The sequence below is a fragment of the Lagenorhynchus albirostris genome, chromosome 7 (assembly GCF_949774975.1).
Source record: "Lagenorhynchus albirostris chromosome 7, mLagAlb1.1, whole genome shotgun sequence".
In the NCBI taxonomy this organism is placed as follows: Eukaryota; Metazoa; Chordata; class Mammalia; order Artiodactyla; family Delphinidae; genus Lagenorhynchus; species Lagenorhynchus albirostris.
This window is the reverse complement of record NC_083101.1, coordinates 32985349-33007881: the sequence shown is the minus strand read 5'-3', so window position 1 is coordinate 33007881 and position 22533 is coordinate 32985349. Positions and strand designations below refer to the sequence as shown.

Genomic DNA, 22533 nt, shown 5'->3' with positions numbered 1-22533 from the left:
ATCCTGCCTCGCGCTACCCTCACTGTGTCTGTCTCCTTGAGAGCTTTCCGAGGTCAGGAATTGTGTCTGCTGCATCTACCTCTGCCTCTCCATCCTGTAGCAAAGGATTTTATACCCTCAATAGGCCTTTGTTGTTGAGTAGACTTAGCTCAAGGGGCTGAGTTTCAAATCTTGTCTCAAAAATGTTTTATATAGAATGAAGGTGATTTTCCACTCTTTTTTTTTTTAATGTGTGTGTATTTGGTGGCAGGTGTTAAAGGAGAGAAAGGATCCTGGGGTCTTCCCGGCTCAAAAGGAGAAAAAGGCGACCAGGGGGCGCAGGGACCACCAGGTATCCCAACTCTTGTTCTGGATCTTGTCCTTGATTTTTGTTTCTGAGAAATCCAATTGAGCCAGTAAGTAAGGCTAATTACATTACCACCCTGTCCACAAGCTCTATGGAATTCCAGAGAGACCCAGTCATGGGCAACACGTGTGCAAGATTGAACTTTGTCAAGAGAGACTGGAAGTTCTGATCATTCCAGCTTCATCTGCAGAACGAGGCCTGGAGAGGACCAGGGACAAGCCTAGGATGCCACAGGGTCACAGGATCTGAACTAGTGCTCGTTTCCAAGCCCAGTGCCCCCTCTGTCAGCTAAACCAACGTGGGGTCACTTCTGCTAGGAACTCATCATGGTTGCCAACTTGGAGGCTTTGGTGTTTGAATTTCTGAGATTGATTGTGGATTTTTAAAAAGCGTTTCTTTTTCAGGCCCTGCTGTGGATCCAACTTACCTGAGACATTTTCTGAACAGCTTGAAGGTGAGCATTTCTCAACATCTGGCCTGTGTTTCCAAGTTCTCAGGCTTATGTCAGAGACTGGTTCATCTGACTCTTACTGGATGTTCTCTGCTTCCAGGGGGAGAACAGAGACAAGGGGATCAAAGGAGAAAAAGGAGACTCTGACAGCGGCTTCTCTGTGTCAGGGCCCCCGGGCCTGCCGGGAAGTCCAGGCCTGGAGGTGAGTAGCGACCTCTCCACACCCCTTCCTCGGGGAGTCACGGCGCTCCCTGAAGCCCCCCAGTGTGACGAGGCAGCTGGGAGCAAAGGCCAGTCACAGTACCACAGGCTGCAGGCAGGCCTTGGGCGTTGGCCTCTCTCCCCCATACTTGCTAATGGGTGGGGAGCCTGGCAGAGGCCACAGAGGAAAGGGAGCTAGCCAAGGCCACATGCACGCAGGTTGCTTCCACGTAACCCACCACCGTGCCTTATTCACATCAGCGGTGGAAAACTCAGCACAAAGAGTTGTTAATGGTAAACACATCAGATAACAGAGGCAGAAGGGAAGGTGAGGGAGATGTTTTTAGGGGGCTATTTGATTCTTCTGAAATTTCATCAAAGAAGGAGCCTGTAGATCGGCTTGGTCTTCTTAGGTTGAGAAGTTTCTCCAGATCACAAAAGAGAAGTTCAAATTATGCCTCCACTGAGACTATGATCAGATCATTGACCCTCAGGGACCAGGAGCAAATTCTGGACCTGGAACTCGCCATGAGCATAGACCGAGCAAAGCCAGGAGACCAGGGTTCTCCTTCCAGCTCTGCTGCTGATTTGCTTTGGGACCTCGGGCAAGCCCTGCCCCTCTCTAGGCCTCTGTTTCTCCATCTATGAAATGCCGAGGCTGGACTAGATGAGCTCCAGGGGCCCTTCTGAGTCCAGGGCTCCCTAGGCTTCTCTGCTGTCATTCAACGTAACGACTGGGCCACTGCTCTTTAGGTCTTCCACCTCCTGGCTTGTGCCAGGACTGAGGATGATGATAACAATAGAGGATGTTTACTGACTTCTTATCAATGTCCTAACAAAAAGAACAGATGGGACTTCTAGTGACTAATGGTGCTTTCTCTCTTCTGTTACTGTGCACTTGACAGGGCCAGAAAGGGGAGACCATCATCGGGCCCCAGGGACCCCCAGGTGCTCCTGGCCTGCCTGGGCCACCTGGCTTTGGGAGACCTGGTTCCCCTGGGCCACAGGGACCCCCGGGGCCACCAGGACCTCCGGCTATCCTAGGAGCAGGTCAGTACTGTGAGTGGTGCCCAGCGTCACCACACCTGGGTGGCACGTCAGAGCCACACTATCCGACAGAGGGCTGCTTCCTGGGTGGAGCCTTCTTTCTCTTCGTTTTTCTTTTTAAATTGAGATATAATTTGCATGCCATAAAATTCACCCATTTAGAGTGCAAAATTTAATGGTTTTTAATATATTCACAAGGTTGTGCAGCCATCACCTCTCTCTAATTCCAGAACATTATCATCACCTTAAATAGGACCCCTGTACCGATTAGCAGTCTCTCCTCTTTTTCCTGATCTTCCCCTGATCTTGGAAACCATGAATCTACTTTCTGTCTCTCTGGATTTGCCTATTCTGGACATTTCTTATCAATGGAATCACAAAATATGTGACCTTTTGTGACTGGATTCTTTCCCTTAGCATAATGTTTTCGAAGTTCCCCCATGTTGTAGCATGTATCAGTACTTCCTTCCTTCTTATGGCTGAATAATATTCCATTGTATGGAGATACCACATTTTGTTTATCTATTCAGCAGCTGATGAACGTTTGAGTTGTTCCCACTTTTTGGCTACTATGAATAGTGCTGTTGTGAACATTTGTGTACAACGTTTTATGTGAACATATGTTTTCAGTTCTCTTGAGTATAATGCCCAGGAGTGGAATCGCTGGGTCATATACATGGTTACTCTACTTTTGGAGGAACCACCAGACTGTTTTCCAAAGTGACTGCAACATGTTGCATTCCCACTAGCAGTGTACAAAAGGTTCCAATTTCTCCTCATTGTCAACAACATTTGTTATTATCATATCTTTTTTATTCTAGTCATCATTCATTCATGTGAAGTGATATCTCATTGTGGTTTTGGTTTGCATTTCCCTAAAGACTAATGATGAACATCTTTTCACGTGTGGGTGGAAGCTTCCTGGCTGCTTTGTCAATGCCTGGGCCTTAAGGGACTTAAGGACCAGCATTGATTCTACCCTTCTATGTAAAAATTTCACCCCTTGTACCTCACTTCCTCAAATGAAAAATGGGTGAAATAGAAGAAAATCTCCATTTATCAAGTACTTACCAAGTGCCGGGCACTCTGCCAGTCACTCTACTACATTATCTTACTAGATTCTCAGAAAGCCTTTCAAGGAAAGTATTAGCATCCACATTTTACAGAGGAGGAAAGTGAGACCCAGAGATGTTTAGGAACCTTTCCAAGGTCACACAGCTAATAAGTGGCATGAATGGAATTAGGACCCAGATCAGAGTAGCTCCGAAGCCTGTGTTCTTTCCACTGTGCCCATGGTGGAAAATAACAGCAGCAGCAATAATAGCATGAATGCATCATTTTTTGTTGTTTGGGTTGGCATGAGCCAGGTGTGGTGGAAGCACACCTGGGAGGAGACCTACAATGTCTGGGGCATCCGGGAGAACTTTACACAGGAGGTGACTTTGGGGCAAGTGACAGAAATGGAACTCAAACTAGCTCAAGTGCATAGGGAAACTTATTGGATGTGCAGGAGGGTGTGAACAAGCAATTTGTAAGAGGGGCAGGCATGCAGTGAGACTTCAGGTGCAGCCGGAACCAGGGATTCAGTCCCTGTGAGGATTCTCTGGCCATCTCTTGCTCAGCTGCTCTCTGACTGCAGCATCACGCTTCTTCACCATAAACCATATCCTCTGCATGGCGAGAAATACCAACAACCTACAGCTTCCACTGTCATCTAGAAATCCTGACCTTGTTTCTCAGTTTTAGTTTGAAAAGCCCTGGGGTGGGGATGTTCTGGGGAAGGACACTGACTGACCTGTCTTGGGCCAGATGCCCAACCTTGGACCAGTCATCTGTGGCCAGGAGGTGGGATCACATGAGACCATGACAGCTCCTTCTGGACCTGAATGGTCATAGAGGTGAAGGGGAAGATCTCAGGAGCAAGTGAGGATGCTGGTCCTGTAAAGAGAGAAGGTGCTGGGTGGATAAAACCATAGGTGCCTATACAACCTTGAGGGATACATAGGAATTACAAGGGGTGGAGGGGCATTGCAGGGTGAGTACAGGATTCAGAGACTCTGTTGTCCACAGTAGCCCTAAACTAAGGGGCCCTAGGACTCCTTGCTCCATTGAAAAGGATTACCCTTCACATAATATATAGCAATTCACAGTTTACAAAACACTCCCATATCCATTATCCCATTTAATCTTTTTGTTTTTTTTTAAATTTACTTATTTTTGGCTGTGCTGGGTCTTTGTTGCTGCGCCTGGGCTTTCTCTAGTTGTGGCGAGCGTGCACTACTCTTTGTTGCGGTGTGCAGGCTTCTCATTGCAGTGGCTTCTCTTGTTGCGGAGCATAGGCTCTAGGTGCGCGGGCTCTTTTAGTAGTTGTGGCATGTGGGCTCATTAGTTGTGGCTCGTGGGCTCTAGAGCGCAGGATCAGCAGCTGTGGCGCACAGGCTTAGCTGCTCCACGGCATGTGGGATCTTCCCGGACCAGGGCTTGAACCCGTGTCCCCTGCATTGGCAGGCGGATTCTTATCCACTGCGCCACCTGGGAAGCCCCTATCCCATTTAATCTTAACAGCAACACCAGGAGGGAGATGAAATGCATAAGATTATAAAACTCATTTTATGGATGAAGGCACCAAAGCTCAGAGAGGTTGAGTCTGACTCAAGGTCACAAATCCTAGGAAGAGGCATGGCTGGGGTCCAAATCCAAGTCCTCAGACTTTGTCTCCACTAGACATTCACCACCTGTGTATGAATTTTCAGGTCCTGTGTCAGACTACAGGCTTATTTGCAGTGACCTCAAAAATCTCATACAGTAATTTTACTGGGACTTGTACAAACATCCTTAACTCTACCAAGAGTTTTGCAGATTCTGGGGGGGAATTGGAGATCAGAGAGGTAGAAGGAGAGCAGCGGAATTGCTACAATAACATTTCTTTATGTTTGCCTAAAGTAAGGACTCTTCATTTGGGAACCATAAACTCCTAGAAAATTCAAAGCTGTGCCTCAGGGAGCTATCATCCCACTAACATTCTAAGTAGAAGTGTGTGTGTGTGTGTGTGTGTGTGTGTGTGTGTGTGTGCGCGTGCGCGCGCACTTGCAGATATGCATATGTGCATTTTTCTAGGGGAGAGGGCAATAGCCTTGATTTGATTTTTAAGGGCATTTTGACTCCTCAAAAGGTAAGAATCTCTGGTTGGACGCTATACAATTTGCAAAGCACATTCCTAGTTTGTGTTCTCAGTTCTCAACACAGGCTAGTGAAGACGTACCTGTTTACATTTCACCGATGAAGAAGCTGGGGTTCAGAGAGCTTGTTGTTTCCCCAAGATCACACAGCTGAGAACTGACAAATCAGGAACTTGAGTCTCCTGGCTGGACGGCCAGGGCCCCTGTCACTGGCCTACCCTGCCCCCCTGTAGCCCAGCACCTTTTCTTCTTCTTTCTGAGCCTGCTTCCTCTGTTCAGTAATTACCTGTTTGTCTCTTGGGAGAAATAAGTTGTATGAGTCAGAGCATTTTTGGATGCAAGTGACAGAAAATTCAACTCAGACTGACTTATACAAACAATTGAAACAACAGGAATTTATTCACTTATAAAACTGGAAAGTCTTAGGCATGACTTCATCCAGGGCTACAGTCAAGAATCTCAGTTCTCCCCCAAACCAGTCAATGTGGCTGAGTCATATGCTGGGCACAGAGCTCCTAAGATTCGGCTACGAGGTGCAACACTTTGCAGCACTGTGAGTGGGGTGGTGAACGCTCCCCTCGGTGACCAGCTGAACGTCGGAGGCATTTTGCAGAGAGTATGCTATTTTGTAACTTCTCTTTTCTGCTTTGTCTTAGCTGTGGCCATTCCAGGCCCACCTGGCCCTCCAGGACAGCCAGGGCTTCCCGGATCCAGGAACCTGGTCAGTATTATCATCAGTGTGTCTTCATCCTTCTGCTTTGGATGGGTTTCCTTAGAACTTTGGCTGCAGTGTTTAGGGGCTGGCATACCTTCTCTGTTGGAGTTAGGCCTCCATGACAATAGAAATGGTATAATTTCACAAACAGGGTATTTATTATCTCTTTGGATGACTTATTAAGTAAAAAGATACCGACTACAAAATCATTTATGATTTAAGTTCCACCTTTCCAATCGTTAATTGACTAAACTGTAACAAGAGCCAATCATATTACATCAGAAAACACAGGCACAAGACCGTAAACAACATCACAGGAGGCCCTGTGCTGGTTACATTTCCCCTGGGTAATGCAGCCTTCTCCATTCTACCGAAGGATGTCTCTTGTACCTTGTTACCCTGCAGATCATTGGAGCAGGATATGGCACACAGAGATCGTTGTGATGCACAGAAAAGGGACAAATACCTCATTAGGGTGTCAGGAGTCCTAGGAATGCTCTTTGGTCTTTGATAGATTTTATTTGGAAATTTGGGCTGCCAAATGAAGAACTGTCCAACAGTAGATGGAATTTCGATATTTGGTACCTTTGGGGGATGCCTGAGTCATTTTAATCACAAAGTCATCTTCAAAGCTAGGTGAAAATTAAGTTTTTATAATCTTTCTCAGTTGAAAAGGTTGATATTTCTTTGAGGCTTGACACTTCTCGATAGATTTTTCCAGCTTTTATGCCTGTGCCTGGCTAGGCCGAGATGGCTGTCTGATCTTTGGCAATTTTCTAGACAGAGAAGTTACAGACCCCCATTTTCTGCTGTGTATTTAATACTGGAACTACCCAGCCAGGCAAAAAAGATTTAAGACGTGGGTAGAGTAACTCACTTGCTTACATTTCTTACTCCAAATGAAAAGCAATTTGCAGCAGCATGAGCTAACAAAACACATGTAACGATGTCGGTGCCGTTGTGCAGCTCACACCAATGGAAGCGGGAAAACTTACCCATGATTTTGCCAGTACCAATGTCCAACAGAGCCAACTCTGCTAACAGTTTTTAAATGTCTTTGAACTCTCAGGATACTATCTTCTTTGTCTTAATTTGTTTATTGTAATTGAGATTTATGTTTCAAGGTAATGCATGTTTTTGTTTTATCGGAAAGAAAGTCCTCTGGTTATTAATGAAGTTATATATCTCTCTGTGGCACAATAAGACTTTCCCCTGGCTGTGAGGGGATGGCTCATATTTGACTTTACAGAGAGGCCAGTTTTTCAAATTGTGCCATCGCTGTGATGATAACCGCAATGTTTGCAATTTGAAATTATCTGACAGGTTACAGCATTTAGCAACATGGCTGACATGTTGCAGAAAGCCCATTTGGTCATAGAAGGGACATTCATCTACCTGAAGGACAGCACCGAGTTTTTCATTCGTGTCAGAGATGGTTGGAAAAAATTGCAGGTAATTCTTTAACAAACCGCCTCCAAGTACCCTGTAAAAATAACATCCTACTCCTGTAAATGCCATTTTTCTGATTTGAAAATAGGCGAACAGTTTCTAGTTGATGTTTCATTTTCAACGTGTTCTTTTCCTTAAAGCTGGGAGAACTGATCCCCATTCCGGATGACAGCCCACCCCCCCCTGCGCTTTCCAGCAATGTGAGTCGTTTCCCTGCCTTACCTCTAACTCCTTCATTCACCAGCACTTGCTGAATCCCCTTGGCATCCAGTATCAAGCTCTCCAGACTCTGGACAGCCAGCTCTGCATGGTTCACTATCTGGCAGAAGCCCCAAAATTGCCAAGTGCCAACAGAACGTTCTCACAACAGCTGGAGGGAGAGCTGGACCCAGACGCTGGAGACCTGCCATTCCCATGTCGTAGCTGAATCCTCTTGGGCAAGGGAATTCCCTTCTCTTGGCCTCAGTTTATTGATCTGTGAAAACACGGTTGGCATAAGCAATCTAGAAGAGCCCTTTAATATTTGACACTGAGACTTCCTTGCCTGATAAGAACACCAGCAGCTTGCGTTGTCCACTATTTTAACCTTACAGCTACCCTTTGAGGCAGGTGATAGCATTCCCACTTTGCAGGGGAGGAAGCTGAGGCTCTCAAGAGGTGCCTTGCTCTATTAAGTGAATGAGTTGGTTGTAAAACATGGACTTCTTCCTTGATTCAGCACTCTTTCTAAAAGTCTGGAGAATATCCACTCCCTTTCCGAGGATAATTTTTCGTTCATGTGTGAAACTCTTCACAGTTAAGAGTGGTCCAAAGACCGTGACAAACTGTTTAAAGCAGCTTTTCAAGAAACATTGCACTTGTACCTTAATGTACGGTGAAGAACAGATTGAATGCATATTCAGGACTGTTTTTTTTTTCCTTTTTTACCTGACAGTCTCATCACCTTCAGCTTCCACTGGCGTCTATTTCAAGTGCTAATTATGACAGACCTGCAGTAAGTACAATTCATGCATTTACTGTACAGATGCCGAAAGTGTGTCTGTCATGTGCCAGTCCCCATGCTTGGCACACAGTTCCTGCCCTCAAGATGCGTATAGACTAGCCAGAGAGGCATATAAAACATAGGTAATTCCAGTACAGTGTGAGAAGTCGTTTGGGTGAGGCAAACACAGGGCACTGGGAGTGTTAGGAAGGTCAAAGAAGTCTGCCTTCTTTGGAGGAGGTGACCTTTAAATCACGACCTGAAGGACAGCTGAGAACAGGGGAGAGCCAGGTAAGGGGAGGGGAATGGGAGTCCCAGGCAGAGGGAGTATGGAACAGAGGCAGGCAAGGGCAAGTGCTGTACATTTCTCTAATTCCAAGTATTTCAGTCTTGCTGAAGGAGTAGAGTTCAAGGCAGGTAAGGGAAAAGTATAGTCTGCATAGGGCAAGGTCAGTCATCAAGGACCTGAAAGCCAGGCCAAGGGCTTTGGCCTTTTCCACTGGGCAGTGGGGGAACAATGAAGGATTTTAAGGAAGACAGGGTAAATATGAGAAGGGCATCAGAGAAATTACCTTGCTTATAATGTACAAATGGATTAGAGGGCACAGGACCAGGGACCCAAAGACAGTTAAGTAGTTACTGTATTATCTGAACTAGGATCACAGCAGTGAACATGTAGAAAAGTGGGCAGATGGGAGAGAAATTAAGGAGGCAGGAGTGACAATTTGGTCATTGGTTGGGTATGGGGCAGTGAGGATGAGGGCGATCAGGAATGATGCCCAGGTTTCTGCTTGGGTAACTGAGTGGTGATAGATTTTTTTTTCCAGGGATTATTTTGTTGCTTAGATCTGAAACTCTCACTCTATTTCTTCACTAGCTTAAATGAAGATTTTATTCAGATAATTGCAGGAACCTCATGGAACTCAATTGCAGGAAGTACAACAGGGCCTGTGGACTCTTGTTCCTGCTATTAGTATCTCTACAGACCAGCCTCTGCAAAGGTCTTTCCTCCTGCTTCCCCTCCACCCTCACCCCAGCACACAGACATAGGTTACATCTGCAAAGCTTGCGCACAGCCTTGGGTTGCCATGGCACTGATCCTGGCCTCAACTCTATGGGATCTTACGGCTGCAGAGCTCAATACCACCTCAGTCTTGGGAGAGGTAGTCTACATGGGTCAGTTGCCTACTCCCAGTCAAATCAAGAGTAGCCAAGGGGCTTCCCTGGTGGCGCAGTGGTTAAGAATCTGCCTGCCAATGCAGGAGACACGGGTTCAAGCCCTGGTCCGGGAAGATCCCACATGCTGCGGAGCAACTAAGCCCATGCACCACAACTACTGAGCCTGCGTGCCACGACTACTGAGCCTGTGTGCTACAACTACTGAAGCCCACATGCCTAGAGCCCGCGCTCTGCAACAAGAGAAGCCACCACAATGAGAAGCCCGCACACCACAACGAAGAGTAGCCCCCGCTCGCCACAACTAGAAAAAGCCCGTGCGTGGGCTTCCCTGGTGGCGCAGTGGTTGAGAATCTGCCTGCTAATGCAGGGGACACGGGTTCGAGCCCTAGTCTGGGAGGATCCCACATGCCGCGGAGCAACTAGGCCCGTGAGCCACAACTACTGAGCCTGCGCGTCTGGAGCTTGTGCTCTGCAGCAAGAGAGGCCGCGATAGTGAGAGGCCCGCGCACCGCGATGAAGAGTGGCCCCCGCTCGCCGCAACTAGAGAAAGCCCTCGCACAGAAACGAGACTCAACACAGCAAAAATAAATTAATTAATTAATAAACTCCTACCCCAACATCTAAAAAAAAAAAAATAAAGAAAAAGCCCGTGCGTAGCAACAAAGACCCAACGCAGCCAAAAATAAATAAATTTATTAAAAAAAAAAAAGAGTAGCCAAGAGAGGAATGGAGATGCAGATGTGGAGAGTGAATGTGTAGACACAAGGGGTGGAGGGGATGAATTGGGAGATTGGGATTGATGTATGTGCACTGCCATGTGTAAAATAGATGGCTGGTGGGAGCCTGCTGTGTAGTGAGGGGAGCTCGGCTCAGTGCTCTGTGGTGACCTAGGTAGGTGGGATGGGAGGCGGGTGGGAGTGGGGTCCAGGAGGGAGCGGATATGTGTATACATGGCTGGTTCACTTCGTTGTGCAGCAGAGGCTAGCACAGCATTGTGGAGCAGCTATACCCCAATTTTTTTTAAATGTAAAAACAAAAAAATAGAGCAGCCAAGAGAATGAAATTGAATGGCCTGAGGCCACTCTGTTTAGCAAGTATTGTGGGGACACTTTCAAAGAAGAAGGCATAGACTTGGCGGACACCAGAAACACGTTTCCTTTAGTGCTGCCATCCACCGAGCAGGAACTGATGTAGGGCCTGGTGAGCCTGCAGTACCTGTAGGATATCTGAGTGGAGAGCAGCAGGAGGAAGCAGGATCAGAAGGTCTGCAACCCTGCAGTGGGTCTGGTCTGGAGATACAGACTTGGGAGTTTTCAGCAGAGCTATGGAAATTGTCTTGGGGATGGTAGGATTCCCGAAAGAGAATCTATATGGTGAGAAGAGATTGGATTGCGAGGAGCAAAAACAAAAACGAACTGATGGAAGACATACGAGAAGGAAACCGGGAAACCATCGCCAGAGAGGAAGAAAGAATGCCAAGCAAGATAGAAGCCAGCAGTGTCAAATGCTGCCAAGAGGCCCACTGAAAGGACTAAAAGGTGTTGTTCAAATTGAGAAACTAGAGAAAAGCATTTCTGTAGCATGGAGAGATGCCAACAAGATTCTAGTTGGTTGCAGAGTAGATGGGAGGTGAGGAAATAGAGAAGCAATTATAGGTAACCCTTCAGAAAGCTTAGTTATGAGGGGAGACGTTAGGGCAGTAGCTACAAAATTTTTTTATAAATTCTAAGGCAATACATATTCGTTGTAGAAAATTTGGACAATGAATAAAAAGAATGGGGAAGGGGACTTTCCTGGTGGTGCAGTGGTTAAGAATACACCTGCCAATGCAGGGGACCCGGGTTGGATCCCTGGTCCAGGAAGATCCCACATGTCGCAGAGCAACTAAGCCCATGTGCTGCAACTACGGAGCCCGTGTGCTGCAACTACTGAAGCCCACGCACCTAGAGCCCATGCTCCACAACAAGAGAAGCCACCGCAAGCAGAAGCCCACGCACCGCAACGAAGAGCAGCCCCCGCTTGCCGCAACTAGAGAGAGCCAGTGCGCAGCAGTGAAGACCCAACACGGCCAAAAAAAAAAAGAATGGGAAAGAAAATAGTAAATCACTTATAATTTTACACAACTACAACCATCTTCAAAAAGCCATTTTAATGTTTGATTGTGGAAATGTCACTGTCTTCATAAAAATGATATCTATTCATGATAGAAATGTTCCAGCGGTTAAAGGTATAGAAACATGAGAACATAAAAGCCCCCAATCTCACCATTCAGAAGCAGCCATCATTGCAGACATTTCTCTGTGCATCTCCTTAAAGAAGGAGAGGTGGAGGTGGTGGGGTTGGAGGTGTGGCAGGGAGAACTGCACTCACCGCTGCCCCTTTCCTAGGTGTCCCCTGGTATCAGGGAAGCGCAGTCCATCAGGGCCTCTTGCGACTGCCCTTGGGTGTAGCCCCCAGAAACACAGCAGCAGAAAGGTGATGAGACCATAGGGCCTCTTCCCTCGGGTGCCACAGTCTTCAGACACATAAGAGGGAGGAAGACGTGTTTAAGATATTTAACAATATTTTCCTTTTCTGGCAACATGGGCCCGGGTCCTGCACCAGCTCTATGCTAATGAGATAAAAGTTACTCCTGACATGAGATTGAGGAGGGAGATGACTACCCCTTGAGTATTGAGTATAATTCCGAGGGTACAGCGGAAAGGGCTGGGAGAGAGGGCCGCAAAAGAAGGCTGGGTTTGGGGAGAGAAAGAGTGGGAGAAAGCAGATTATGGAATGGCTTTTATTTGGGCTCCTGACAAAGGTGGCAGGAATGTGAGGCTAGCATTACTGTATGACCCCTAGTTTCCAAAAGGGTCTATCCCAGCAGTCTTAGTAATAAATGTCATGACCGTCTCCTTTCAATGCCTTTTCCCTCTGGTCCCTCATGATCAGCCCCAGGCCTACTTAGGAGGTGGAAGAAAGGGCAGGAGGCAGATAGCTTGATGTAGCTCTGAGATCTAGGACCAAAGCCAGCTTAAAAACCTCCTAGAAACTCAATGAGGGGCAGACCCACAGATGGCCTGCCTGCAGGCTGGATTCAGATCTCTGAAGTGCTTTATTTTGTTTTGTTTTCCTCATATATGGAAGAAATTTCTACTATTTAGAGCTGTTCAGATTGCTGACGCAGGCTGCTTTGGGACACCTGAGCTCTCCTTCCCTGGAGATGGTCCAGCAGGGGCTAGAATTCCAATGTCAGGTAGAGGTTGAGTAAGGTGACCTCCAGCGTGCCTTCCGTTGCAGCAAGTCTGGGATCTTATTAGGAACATGTGAAGGTTATGGGGGTTGGAGTTTGCTTTAATTCTTCAACTGCACCGTCTTTTCTCTCACTTTTTTCAGCTACACTTGGTCGCTCTGAACACGCCATTTTCTGGGGACATTCGAGCTGATTTTCAGTGCTTCCAGCAGGCCAGGGCAGCAGGACTGTTGTCCACCTACGAAGCATTCTTATCCTCCCATCTGCAAGATCTCTCTACAGTTGTGAGGAAAGCAGAGAGATATAGCCTTCCAATAGTGAACCTTAAGGTAAAAATAAATATCGTTCCCATTGCCTCCTGGATGGACTGGTTTCCACGGGGACTAGAGGCAGTTGCCACTCCTGACATCATCAGAAGTATGTTGTTTCAAGGCCCTGATTAGCTGTGTGACTTTGGGTGGTTACTTTCCCTCTCTGGACCTCAGTTGCCTTATATTTACAATGGCCCTTCCTGTTTGGATGGTTTATGACCCTTGGAGCAGACAGGAGGGATAGTAATGACCTCTTTCATTTATATAGCTTTTGTGCTTGTTTACAATGCACTTCATATCCATTATCTTAATAGATACACCCGATAAAAATGAGAGTTATTCTTTTCTGTTTGTCAGTTGAGCAAACTGAGGCTCACAGGGAGAAAGCAGTTTACTCAAAGTCACTACAAACTGGAATTAGTTTCCTTGACCCCCTCTTGGTTCCACCTGAGGATGCCTTCTGTAGAGCACTGGCTGAGGGGCACCAGAGAACAGCTGGTGAGCCCTGGTCCCAAAGCAGAGCCACTCTGTCCTGCACCCTGGTTTGGTACCCTCAGATATTTCTCTGCCCTCATTCACTGGCAAGGCAGGGCCCCACATCATCCCTCAGTTATACCATGGAAATAGCCTACTTCTTTAAGGCTACAAGGGGCAGCTCTGTTGCTGCTCACACACATCCTGGGTCCTGACCCCTAACCAGACCTCAAAGGTGCTTCGAGACCCTTTGGTCCCTGTGAACCCCAGTACTCCAGTTTGGAACCTTGAGGCTGGCAAGTCCATCCTGACCCCACACCCAGCACTTCCCATCCCGTCTTCCAAGGTTCTGTTCCACCACATTCATCCACTTAGACTGTATTCTTGGAATACAAATAACCGAAGGAAAAGGAGTAAGAAGTTCATCTCCACATCATCCACTTGTAGGTTAGCACAAGGCTTGGCACAAATTCGAAGCTCAGTATATACGTTTAAAATAGCAATGATAGGGCTTCTCTGGTGGCGCAGTGGTTGAGAGTCCGCCTGCCGATGCAGGGGACGTGGGTTCATGCCCCAGTCCGGGAAGATCCCACATGCCGCGGAGTGGCTGGGCCCGTGAGCCATGGGCACTGAGCCTGCGCGTCAGGAGCCTGTGCTCCGCAACGGGAGAAGCCACAACAGTGAGAGGCCCACATACCGCAAAAAAAAAAAAAAAAAAATAGCAATGATAAAAACCTAAAACACACTTTTGATAGGGAGGAGACTTTATACACATATAGTAAAAGAAATTACCTCAAGAAATAAGACCGTAAAGCCAAAAGGGTTCAAGGAAAGTTTATAAAATCAAACCACAAGTATTTCCTGAGTTCTCACTCTGTCCAGGATCTGGGATTGGGGTTAGGGACTTCTGGGCCTTGAAGAATGGATAAATATTTGCAGGCTGTTTGTATGATTCTAACATGGCATTTTGTCTCCATAGGGCCAAGTACTTTTTGATAATTGGGACTCAATTTTTTCTGGCCATGGAGGTCAGTTCAATACACATGTTCCAATATATTCCTTTGATGGCCGAGACGTAATGACAGATCCTTCTTGGTAAGTAGAGATGGAAGCCCTTGAAGTATATCATATGATAGACAGTTTTAGGAGACAGTCTAACAATGGGATGCCCTTATCAGCTGCTCCTTTGGGGTGCTGCCAGCGTAAAGCCTCAATGAGGCAGCCAGGGGCCATGGAGAGAGCCTGGCCATGGAACCAGGAGACCTGGGTCCAGTAATTTAATATGGGACCTTGAGCAAGGCACTTCCACTCTTTGAGCCCCAGTTGCCTCACCTGTCAAATGAGCAGGATAATCATATCCATATGGATAAGACTGTTATGAGAATTAAAAGGTAAGTGTGAGAACATCTAGCATACAGTAGGCACTTAATAAGTGGTAAGTAATGCTATTCATGGTGATTCTTTAACCCTATACTGTGAGTTGCACTCTAATTCTTTGAAAATTATGTATGCTTTTAAGAATAGAACAACTCAGTAAACTTTTCCTCAGTGTCTACTCTATACCAGGCCTAATGCCAGGCCTGGAAGTCACAGTAATAAACCTACACAGCCCCTCTCCTTTCAAAGCTCGTAGTCTGTGGGAAGATAGACACAGACTAGCTACAATTCTAGATGTAATATTGTCATTGGAAAATGGAGAAACAGATAAGATGGTAGGAGCACAGAGGAAAGAGTCATTATTCCTTCGTGGTGAGAATCAGGAAGCCTTCCTGTAAGAGGGGGCGTTTAATGGACTTGTGAAAGATGAGAAGGAATCACTGAAAATGAAAGCGAGGCCATTCCAGACTAAGGGGCCTCATGAGCAAAGGTTCAGATTCACGAAAGCAGAGAGTATGATTTCAGAGCAAGTACAAGCTGGATATGGTTGGAATGCAGTATGTTCAGAAAGTTGGAAACAGTGATAAAGACAGAGAGGTGATGTGCAGTCAGACCCTGGAGGGTTCAGGAGTTTGACTTGACTCACTAGACTTATGCCAATTTGCTCACCGAGATATGCCACAAAGAAGGGTCATTTCAAAAAGTAACACAACAAAATTCCTTTTCAGGCCCCAGAAGGTTGTTTGGCACGGCTCCAGCACCCACGGAGTCCGTCTCGTGGATCAGTACTGTGAAGCGTGGCGAACCGCCGACATGGCAGTCATGGGCTTGGCCTCCCCGCTGAGCACGGGGAAGATTCTGGACCAGAAAGCATACAGCTGTGCTAATAGGCTAATTGTTCTGTGTATCGAAAACAGTTTCATGACAGATGTGAGGAAGTAATGACCTTCCCATGATTCTTAAGAGTTTTCCAATTTTTTTTTTTATGTGAAGAGTTGACACTGAAATCTAAAATGTTTAAACGTTGTAAATATTAGTTTTTTATTACACATTCATCACAACAGCAACCAAAGAAAACATACCTCAATACACTCAAAACTGAAGACAGAAAGGACTCAGATCAAAGATAAAATCTGATCCATCTATTGGTGCTAGATTCTGCAGGAAACCCATGCAGTGTAAACACATCCCAACACGGTTAACAGCAAGTTGAAAACAAAGGCCTTGGCACTCTGCCCACTGCATCCTTCAGAAAGTGATTTCCTTCTTTTAACCGTTGTTGAGTGTAAGATGTCCTTCATGTTTTCTTACAAAGTCAGTGTTTAGAAGTGTACCCCTTTCTAAGTTATGTGCAGACCAAATGTTTTGTTCTTTAATATACATCCATTGTTTGCAACTGCTATTCATACAGAGAAACAGAACTGCTCAAAATGATCCTATTTGTATTTTCTGATATTACCAGACTTTAATGTTTTTTTCCTAAAATATTATTGCCATCTTGCTTTAGGAGTTTTATATTTTGACACAACGTATTTTAGTATGGTATCTGTTTATATAAATGACTTGCTGGAAAAGTTTAAACTCCCAATGATCTGAAACTAGAGAAGAAATAGCACATAATTACTACCTTTCCTGTGGTGGCCCTTTCCCCACACCCCACCCTGATTTTATAACTTCCATTTGGCAATGCTTGAATTATAACTGCGATTCAACAAACAGGTTCATGAGGATGAATTTTCTGAGACACGTATACCTTCATGCTGTACACTTTGATTCTTTTTTTTCCATGTAAGTGAACATAAAAACATCTTTTCCAGGCGCTTTCTTCTGTTTGACTTTTTTCCCCCAGTTCCTTTATTCTTCACAAGTGATGTGGAAGCGGCCCTGGGGTGGGTTTGCTAACCCTGTCACTGCCACTTGTGCTACCCCTCAGGAGATGATCAGAGAACAGGAAGATTTTCCCATCATGCTCCTCTGCTCCTGCCTGTTGTCTTCCACTCAGTGGGGGCAGAAGAGCCCCAGTGTGACAAACAGGATCAACTGTGTCTCAACACATGACTTTGGGCAAATCTGCCTTTTTCTCTCAAGGAGGTTGGGATAAAATAAGTAATATCAGCTCTCAGTTCCTAAATATCAGACTTAACATAAGTCCCATTTATCTTTCCTCATAACCCTGCAAGGTAAGTAGTTTTATCTCTACTTCACAAATGAAAAAAAAAAAAAAAGTTGAGGCTCAGGAAGTCACTTGTTCCAGGTCACAAGGCTGCTGAATGGTGGGTCTGGTTTCAGGCCCAGGGTCCATCTCACTCCAGTGCCCAGGATCGTTTCAAGGAGCAACTGCACAAGGCTGCCTATTCGCTCCCTCCCAGCTCCCAGGCTGTGACTCTCTGGCTCTTGGCTTGATGCTGCAGGAGAAACAGAATCACCAGGCAAGTGGCATGCTGGGATATTTCCTCCCATTCAGCTGGGCTGGCCCAGAAACTCAGCGAAGTGAATCCACCCTAATAGTCCTTGAGGTAGGAAGGAAATGGAGGACCAAATAAAGGCAGACAGCCCAGAACCTCCACTTAGGGGCTTCCTAAATGGAAGAGCAGTGAAAATCTGAGTCATGGGATGAAGACAGTTATAGGTTGGAAAGCCCCAGAAGGGATTGTTGGGGACTCACTCACCTACCCAGTGGCTGGGGTGCCTAGCATGGACAGGAACTGAGGGGGGAGGGGGGCAGGGGGTGCTGAGGTCATGAAAAGAAGGTGCCTTCCGTTTCAGCCAGAGCCCGCAGCGGTCGTGGGCCACAGAAGGCACAGGGTGGTGTTGGGGTTTGGGGGAGCCAAAAAGAGGGGAGACCCCTTTTGCTGACCCCAGGAAGGCGGTTGACATTCATGCCCTGGCTTCTCAGTCCTCTTTGTGCACCGAAGGAGGGTATGACCAACCGGCCCTCCCAGAAGAGGCCTTGCATCAACCCCAGTCCTGGTTAGACTCTGAGAATGACAGTCAAAATCTTGGGCCTGGCATTCAAGGCCCTTCACTGAACATCAGTTTTCCTGTCATTTGCCAAAGGCCACTAGCCTGAGGGCCTCGTGAATACTTAAGTGAGCCACATGGGCCCCCCTACCAGGCTGCTGTCCATGCCCTGCCCCGTCTTGGGAAAGCCTTAGCCACTCTAGGTCTAGCCTGGCTCTCTTGCCAACAGCCAATGCAGACTCTGCTTCCTCTGTGACATCCCCCCGTCCTCTGAACCTGCCTACCTTTTGTCATGCTTCCTCCTCTGAACACCTGGTGTATTTCACACCTAGATCTTGTCACACAAGTGAAATGCAATGATTGAAAGGTCTCCAGCCTTCACTTTATCCCTGAATGTCCTTCAAGGCTGGGGAGGAGGCTAGCGCTCTCAGGCATAATAGGGGAGGGAAGAGAGGCCACAGTAGTCTTTACAGTGCAAGAGGTCTTGGGGTACTTGCTCTGAGTCCATATTGTGGACTCTCATCCAAGGTCCCCTGTCCAGAAGCAGAAAGACAGAAGTGGCTGTCCCATATCCACTCACATCAGGGGCCAGGTTCCATGGGGGAGGCAGACTCTGGAAGGCACGAAGGAGCCGAGAAGTTGGGAAGGAAGGGGAGTTGGGGGAGACACAGAATGAAGGGGGAAGTCCAGGGCAAGCTCTCTGCCAAAGTCAACGTGGCTGCGTGGTGGTGCCTCAGAAGAAGCGAGGGAACGAGGAGAATGGATCACAAGAGCCAGTCTCAAATTTCCTGCACCCTCTGCATTTAGATGGCTTGGACCATGTTGCTTGAACCTGTAGGGAGTGCAAGTAGGAGACGGCATGGACCTCAGGGAGTGGCAGCAGTCCAGCTGAATAGCGATCAGTGAGGGAAACACAAGGCAAATTCATAAGCCAAAAAACAACCAACAACAAAAAGGAACGTATTAGCTCATGAAACCAGGAAGAAGGACAGGGAATCCAAGAGATTCAAGCAACATCGTCACTTAGTCTGTTTCTCTTTTTCTCTGTGTGTGTCTGTCTGTCTTGCTTCTGCTTTTCTCTGTATGTGTCTTCTTTCCCTTCAGCGAGAACAAGATTCCTTCGTGTGCCAGGGGTCGTTCATAGCTCCAGGCTTACGTTACTCCAGACCCCAGAGGGTGGCCTCAAAGGAAAGAGAAGACTCCCTCTCCCCTCTGGGACTATATTAATTCCTGAAAAGGATTCTGGTTGGTCCCACTAGTGTTGTGTGTCTATGACTATGGGTGGCAGCTCCATCCAAGATGAGTTTGGCAAAAGAAATAATTCCTCCACCCATAATGTGAGGAGGTTTGCAATGACCAGAAAATAGGGCTCAAGAGGTTGAGAAAAAGACCAAAGAGAGAGATAGAGATTCCAGCACCAGCAGCAGGGAAGGGCTGAGTGTAGGGGATGTGATGGTAGATGCTGGCCCTGAATTCTAGGATAAGGTATGTGGACTTCATCCTGCTGCTGGTGGAGCAGGTTGGGAAGATTTTAAGAAGCTGAGATATGGGATGGGGATCAGTTCTGTGTTTGAGAAAGATCAAGCAGGTCTTTTGTTTATTCATTCTTCCATTCAGAGATACTTCTTCAATAATGCTTTTGTAGCCAGCACCATGTTTGAATTTGGAGAAATGGTGCCCCACTTTTCAAATCCACCAAGCCTATTCTCCTGCCACCGATTGTTTCAAATCCCATGTGTACCTCCTCTTCCTCCAACTCCTCAAAGACCTTACCAGTTGGGGCAAGTGTATGTGTGCGATCCCTGCCTAACCCAGCGCTGGGGGAGTACCTCTCTGGTTATTCCTTGAGCTCCTGAGTCACCAAGATACTGCTGAGCATCCTCAAAGTTCTTTGATCACCACTGGCTGATCTCCCCTTTGTCTTCCATCTTGTACTCCAACTTACAGGGCAGTCAAGTGTAGACAGGCCTTTGTCTGGGTTTGAATTTGGACTCTGCCACCCACTAGCTGTGTAATCATCTGTAAGTTACTGAAAATCATACCCTACACTCAACACTTCCCTGCAGTTCAGTTTCTTCATCTGTAAAATAGAGGTAGTAAAGGAAACTACTCTCCACTGAGTTAAGTTGTTAGAAGCTCTGGGAGTGGGGTTGTGACCCTGAGTAAGTACTCACTGTCCTTGGCCTGCCCTAGATGTCTCTCAAGATGAGCTGGGGGCCCCTTCTCTAGACTTGCTGGATGGCGTCCTCCAATCTGCCTGGCTTCTCTGTCTGCCTTCAAGCCCAGAGCTCTGGCTCAACCTGTACACACTAGTGCAGCTGTACCTGTTGTTGAATATCCACTGTCCCAAGCCCCTGGGTGTCCTGGCTCCCCTGCCCCTCTGCTCATCCTCCGCATAACCCTACAACTAAAATGTTATCATCTGGCCCAGTACGGGCTCCATGATTCCGCTCTGGCACTGGGGCTATATTCCTTCTGATTGACAGGAGCATGTGCCACAATGACAGTGAAATAATCTGATTATTCCCCTGCCTAAGCCTGCCCAGCACCCTGAGTTCCAAGCAGGACCCAGAATGCCCTGTTATCTGATATGTTCATAGGAGATTGCCGGCCCCACCCCTTCCTCCAGACTTGCTCCTTCGCCTCTGATCCTTCTCTCGGGGAATGGTGCCACCAGCCAACCAGTAGCCTAGGAGTCATTTACTTACTCATTCAACAATTATTTTCTGAGTGCTTTCTTAGCAATAACAGCAACAATGATAATGAGATGTAAAGTAGGTGCGAGGAAGTTCAGCAAAGTCTGGATATTTCTATGGTGGTTACTTCTTCCAAATCTCAAAGTGGTTTTTTGTTTGTTTGTTTGTTTTGCGGTATGCAGGCTTCTCACTGTTGCGGCCTCTCCCGCTGCGGAGCACAGGTTCCGGACGCGCAGGCTCAGCGGCCACCGCTCACGGGCCCAGCCGCTCCGCAGCATGTGGGATCCTCCCGGACCGGGGCACGAACCCGTGTCCGCTGCATCGGCAGGCGGACTCTCAACCACTGCGCCACCAGGGAAGCCCTCAAAGTGTTTTTTAAAATATCTCGGGGCACTCTTGCTTTGTTGCATGTGTTGGTGCTCCTTTGAGATGAAGAGCGGGCCCTTGTCTTACCTCTGTAGGACTGCGTCTCACATCTCCATGCTGATCTCCTGGCCCACAGCTTCTCCCTTCCAGTTCATTCTCTACACCAGGAGACAGAACTTTCTAAAAACAACTTGCCACACTGTCAGTGTTTTGATTTGGGGTCCTCCTTAGATGAGGATTCATTTGCCAGTAGTTTATGTGGGAGGTGATCCCAGGATACACCAGTAGGGGAATGGGGAAGTGAGATAGGGAAGGGAAGGCAGGCTTTAAAGGGGGCATCTAGTCACCACTGTGGGTGACCAGATCATCCTCTCCCTTTAGAACTCTGGGATCCAGTGTAGAACAGGCACCTCAGAGTTTCCCACCTAAGGGACAAGGAACTGTGGTTTTTATACACCAACATCCACCAGTCATTGAAAGGCAGAGGGGCATTACATTCCAGTACCTCTGACCTGCCGTGCTCAGTCGCAGTGGGCTCGGGCTGCCAGAGAAAGGTCTCAGGCAAAGAGATGTAAACGCTGGCCATCGGAACCTGGAGGTCTTTGGGCCGGCACCACAGAGCCAGTTACATCAGGCTCAGTCTAATGGGAAGCCACGCGGGTTTTATTTCAAGATAATAATTTGAGCTTACAGTAACTTCCCCAAATCTCATTGAAATGATGAAAATAATAAAAATAATAAGAAGAAAGAGCTCTGAAACACCACTGTTATAAAGGAAGAACAACATCAACCAGGCAGAAGTCTTGAGAATTTCTGGAAGAATGAACCTAGTGTGATTGGATATCTTACAAAGGCAGGGCCTGCTTGTGAGTCTGTCCAGATGCTGGCGCCCACAGCACTATGCCAGCCAGGGCTGGAGGCAAAGATACTCTGGGACCCGTGAGGGAAAGCTTATGGGGACCTGAGGCGATTGCTGCCAGCACTCAGAAGAGCTATCGATCCTGTTCAATACAGGCTTTCATATTTATAAATAGCAACATGTATTTGATTTGACGAATCTCCTCAGTCATCTGAGGAGATTAAGCAGTCTCAAAAAGGGAACCAGCAGATCAATCAGAGCCAATGGCTTTTATCAAAAAGAATTATTACAGAAAACAGGAGCCAACTTGAAAAATTCAAGTTTGTGTTTCAGTGAAATGTCAGAGGGTAAAAGAAGCATCAGATGGGATACTAGGAGAGCAAGGAACACTACTTGAAAATAGAATACATGATTGTATGAGCCCCCAAATAAAATAGGACTGCAGCATATATACTATTGAAAACTGATTTAGTGAATTATCAGTAAACTCATAAGAATTAATACAATCCTCTCAGAACACAGACAAAAAGATAAATTCATGAGATTAAAAAAAGAAAGAGAGAGGGCTTCCCTGGTGGCACAGTGGTTAAAAATCCGCCTGCCAATGCAGGGGACACGGGTTCAAGCCCTGGTCCGGGAAGATCCCACATGCCATGGAGCAGCTAAGCCTGTGCGCCACAGCTGCTGAGCCTGCGCTCTAGAGCC

General features: G+C 47.0%; 1 protein-coding gene across 1 annotated transcript in view; it reads left to right on the top strand.

The window, feature by feature from the left end:
• COL15A1 (collagen type XV alpha 1 chain) overlaps window positions 1-16765 on the top strand; it is a 103005-nt gene extending 86240 nt beyond the window's left edge. Inside the window, exons 32-42 of the mRNA XM_060154758.1 lie at window positions 251-331; window positions 751-800; window positions 898-999; window positions 1904-2048; window positions 5881-5945; window positions 7263-7391; window positions 7529-7588; window positions 8323-8382; window positions 12928-13113; window positions 14549-14664; window positions 15675-16765. Of these exons, the coding sequence (XP_060010741.1) occupies window positions 251-331; window positions 751-800; window positions 898-999; window positions 1904-2048; window positions 5881-5945; window positions 7263-7391; window positions 7529-7588; window positions 8323-8382; window positions 12928-13113; window positions 14549-14664; window positions 15675-15888 (1208 nt within the window). The 3' untranslated portion in view covers window positions 15889-16765. The remainder of the gene's footprint in view (window positions 1-250; window positions 332-750; window positions 801-897; window positions 1000-1903; window positions 2049-5880; window positions 5946-7262; window positions 7392-7528; window positions 7589-8322; window positions 8383-12927; window positions 13114-14548; window positions 14665-15674) is intronic.
• The last annotated feature ends 5768 nt before the right edge of the window (window positions 16766-22533 follow it).